The sequence below is a fragment of the Brassica rapa genome, chromosome A08, assembly GCF_000309985.2.
Source record: "Brassica rapa cultivar Chiifu-401-42 chromosome A08, CAAS_Brap_v3.01, whole genome shotgun sequence".
In the NCBI taxonomy this organism is placed as follows: domain Eukaryota; kingdom Viridiplantae; phylum Streptophyta; class Magnoliopsida; order Brassicales; family Brassicaceae; genus Brassica; species Brassica rapa.
In genome coordinates this window covers 8,819,859-8,823,726 of record NC_024802.2, presented here as the reverse complement: position 1 = coordinate 8,823,726, position 3,868 = coordinate 8,819,859, and the positions used below count along the sequence as shown (strand labels likewise).

The 3,868-nt window shown below is 36.5% G+C and overlaps 1 protein-coding gene across 1 annotated transcript; it reads right to left on the bottom strand.

Moving 5' to 3' along the window:
- Positions 1-2,150: 2,150 nt before the first annotated feature.
- Positions 2,151-3,136, bottom strand: LOC117127498. Its single transcript, XM_033278041.1, has 2 exons — positions 2,665-3,136; positions 2,151-2,611 (listed from the first exon to the last, which is right to left on the bottom strand). Exons 1-2 carry the CDS (start codon positions 3,134-3,136, stop codon positions 2,151-2,153), a joined length of 933 nt encoding a protein of 310 aa, XP_033133932.1.
- Positions 3,137-3,868: the final 732 nt, after the last annotated feature.

Below are 3,868 nucleotides of genomic sequence, written 5' to 3'. Positions count from 1 at the left end.
GTTCAACTTGTATTGCATCTTTCCATTTTATCCAATCATGTCTCTTTTGACATTCCAAGATAGATTTTGGTTCAGGGTCATCATTCTCTTCATCTATTTCCTTCGAAACAAAGTATGAGAAAAGATCATCAACACCATTCACTTTGTTTCGATTCCATAATTTTCTATTATGAATGTAGTTAATAGAAATCTCATGATTTTCTTCAGAATCATGATGTTCAACATTCTCATTGACCTCGCTGTTAATCTCTTCCAACTTTTCTGCTATATTGGAAGAATTTTGTTTTTCTGACTCCTTTCTTTTTCTAGGATTCTTATCCTTAGAACCAATAGGTCTACCACGCTTCAAGCGTATTTTAGACTCTCGTGTATTATCTTCTACTCCACGTTCATGTGGCATTTCTAAGCGAGCAGGAGTATTTGCAGCCGGTATATGGGATTTTGTAACCAATTTGGTGTCTGCAAAAGCATCGGGTAGTTGATTTGCGATGCTTTGTAAATGCATAATCCGACGGACCTCTAATTCCGATTGTTTTGTAGGAGGATCAAGGTGTAGTAAAGATGGTACACACCATTTGATATCCTTTCCTACTTGTTTATTTTCTCCCCCTAGAACTGGGAATACTTTTTCATCAAAGTGGCAATCAGCAAAACGTGCCGTAAATACGTCACCAGTTTGTGGTTCTAGGTATCGTATAATTGATGGAGAGTCACAACCAACATATATCCCTAACCTCCTTTGAGGTCCCATCTTTGTACGTTGGGGAGGTGCAATCGGCACATATACAGCGCAACCAAAAATTCTTAGATGAGAAATGTTTGGTTCTCGTCCAAAGGCTAACTGTATTGGAGAGTATTTGTGATATGCACTTGGTCTTATTCGAATCAATGCTTCTGCATGCAAAATAGCATGTCCCCACACAGAAGTTGGGAGTTTAGATTTCATAATCAATGGTCTTGCAATCAGTTGCAGACGTTTAATTAATGATTCGGCCAAACCATTTTGTGTATGAACATGAGCAACAGGATGTTCAACATCAATTCCAGTTACCATACAATAATCATTGAATGCTTGGGAGGTAAATTCACCAGCGTTGTCCAGTCTAACTCTCTTTATCGGATAATCAGGAAACTGAGCTCTTAGTTTGATTATCTGAGATAAAAATCTCGCAAATGCCATATTTCGAGAGGACAATAGACAAACGTGTGACCATCTACTCGACGCGTCGATCATTACCATAAAATAATAGAATGGTCCACAAGGTGGATGTATAGGTCCACAAATATCGCCTTGAATTCGTTCAAGGAACTTTGGTAACTCTTTATCTATTTTGGTTGGCGATGGTCTTATAATCAACTTTCCAAGAGAACACGCAGTACATGTCATTTTATTCCCTTGATAAACTTCTTGGGGTTTCAGTGAATGACCATGTGAGTTCTCGATGATTTTTCGCATCATTATAGTGCCTGGATGACCAAGACGATCATGCCATAGTGTAAAATCACTAGAATTTTCCTTAATCACCAAATGTGATTCAATGGCACTTATATATGTATGATGTAGACCAGAAGAGAGTTTTGGTAATTTTTCCAATACCTTTTGTTTTTCCGATTTCTCAAGAGTAATATACATATACTTCTTTCCATCCTCAGTTGCAGACTGAGTATCAAATCCTTGAAGATATATGTCTTTAAAACTCAACAAATTCCTTTTAGAATTTGGAGAAAATAGTGCATTATTTATCGAGAATTTTGTCCCGTTGGGTAACGTGAAATGGGCTTTACCAATTCCTTCGATCAAGTCTGCAGGACCCGATATTGTATGAACAGTGATATTTGTCGGTTTTAGTTCAGAAAAATATTTTCTGTGCTTCAGAATAGTGTGCGTTGTTCCACTATCTGGTATACAAATATCTCTAGCATTGATCTTGGTTGATGTTCCATTTGTAATGTCCATTTCTGAGACAAACAAAAAGAATTAACATAAGATAATATTATTCATAAAATATTATACATCATTAGCAAACATTAAACACACAATAATTATACATAAGAAGGTGAAAAGCACACAATAATTATACATTAATCTTCCACAAACAACAATTATTTATGGTATAATTGTGGAATTTCAAGAGTCACATGATGGGCACTTAGGCTTCCGGGATAGCGGTCTCCTCGAAATCATTCACAAAGTCAGACGCATCGAGGTGCGTTGTACCCTCAGAATGTTCCGCAAAGTTTACTTCCTTTTCTTTTCCTTTGACGGACTCTTTGTATAGAGCGCAAAGGTGTGCAGGGGTACGACATAAACGAGACCAATGTCCCTTAGTACCGCATCTGAAACAAGCTTCTTCTCGCTTCTGGGAGGTATTTCCTTGGTGTTCTTTTCCCTTAGGGGTTTGCTCAGAGCGGACCCACTGGAATGACTTCCTATCTTGTGGATTGTACTTTCGTCCACGTCCACGGTAGTTTTGACGACCACGACCGCGACCCCAATAGGCTTTATTTTCCTTGACTGGTTTCTTTGCATCTAACGCGTTTGCTTCAGGAAACGGTTTTGAACCAGTTGGACGAGTCATGTGATTCTTGATCAGAAGCTCGTTGTTTTTTTCTGCTATGAGAAGCGCCACAATTAATTCTGAAAATTTGGTATATCCCCGCAACCTGTACTGTTGTTGTAGGGTGATGTGGCTCTTATGAATGTGGTGTATGTCTTCTCAAGCATTTGAGATTCGGTGATTGTTTCACCACAATATCTCAATTTGGCCACAATTCCTAACACAGCCGAGTTGTAATTCATCACTTTGTCGAAATCTTGAAATCTCAGACTCTGCCATTCATCCCGAGCAAGTGGAAGTGTTATGTCTTTCTGATGATCAAAACGATCTTTCAGAGACTTCCATAGCTCTTTAGGATCTCTCATGTTGGCATAGTCATAAATAATACTTTCATCAAGGTGTCTTCTAAGGAAGATCACCGATTTAGCCTTTTCTTGAGGCGTTGAAGTATTAATCTCTTTAACGGTCTCGGATAGACCAAGAGATTCAAGATGAAGTTCGACATTTGTAACCCATGAAATGTAGTTGGTGCCGGTGATGTCTAGAGCGGGGAATTGGAGCTTCTCCATGTTTGCCATTGGATTTCTAAAATCAAATAATATATTAGAATTTCATAATTTTAAAATGAACCATTTATATTAATAATACACGCAATTACAAGGAGAAACAGCGCATAGAAAAGTAAACCGACATTGAGCGTAAATTCTTCAGGAGCAAATTCTCCAATAAAAAGACCGTACATAGAAGCAAAAATTAGAATTGCACATACAACCAAAAATATGCGAATCATCTTTTTTGTAATGAAAAACCGGAATGGAGCGATTTGAAAATATTTTAGAGAAGATGAAATGTTTTGGATGAAGTAAATGAGTAAGAAATGAGTATATTTATAGATAAAAAACTGTTCATAGCCGTTAACTAGCCGTTTAGAAAGTAAAATTTTTTTTTATTTTTTATTTTTTAATTTAAATTTATATATGACCGTTGGAGGTAAAAGAAAAACACAAGATAAAAAATTAATCATAAACAATCAGTGAGCAATTATAAAATTTATCAATTTAAACACATATATAAATATATGTGCCTACTTAAATGTATTTAGTTATCTATGGTGATAAAATTATCCGTCAAATTTGAAAGCAAAAATATTAAGGTGATCAAATCTGTAAAATAATAAATTATGATAATGGACTCAAATATAAAATAACAAGTTAAATGTTTAGGCGGTATACCAGCCATTATGGTGCCTTAAGCAACCATTGTAAAATTAACAATAAAAGGCGGGGCGGCAGGGCCGCACTCCGGTAATC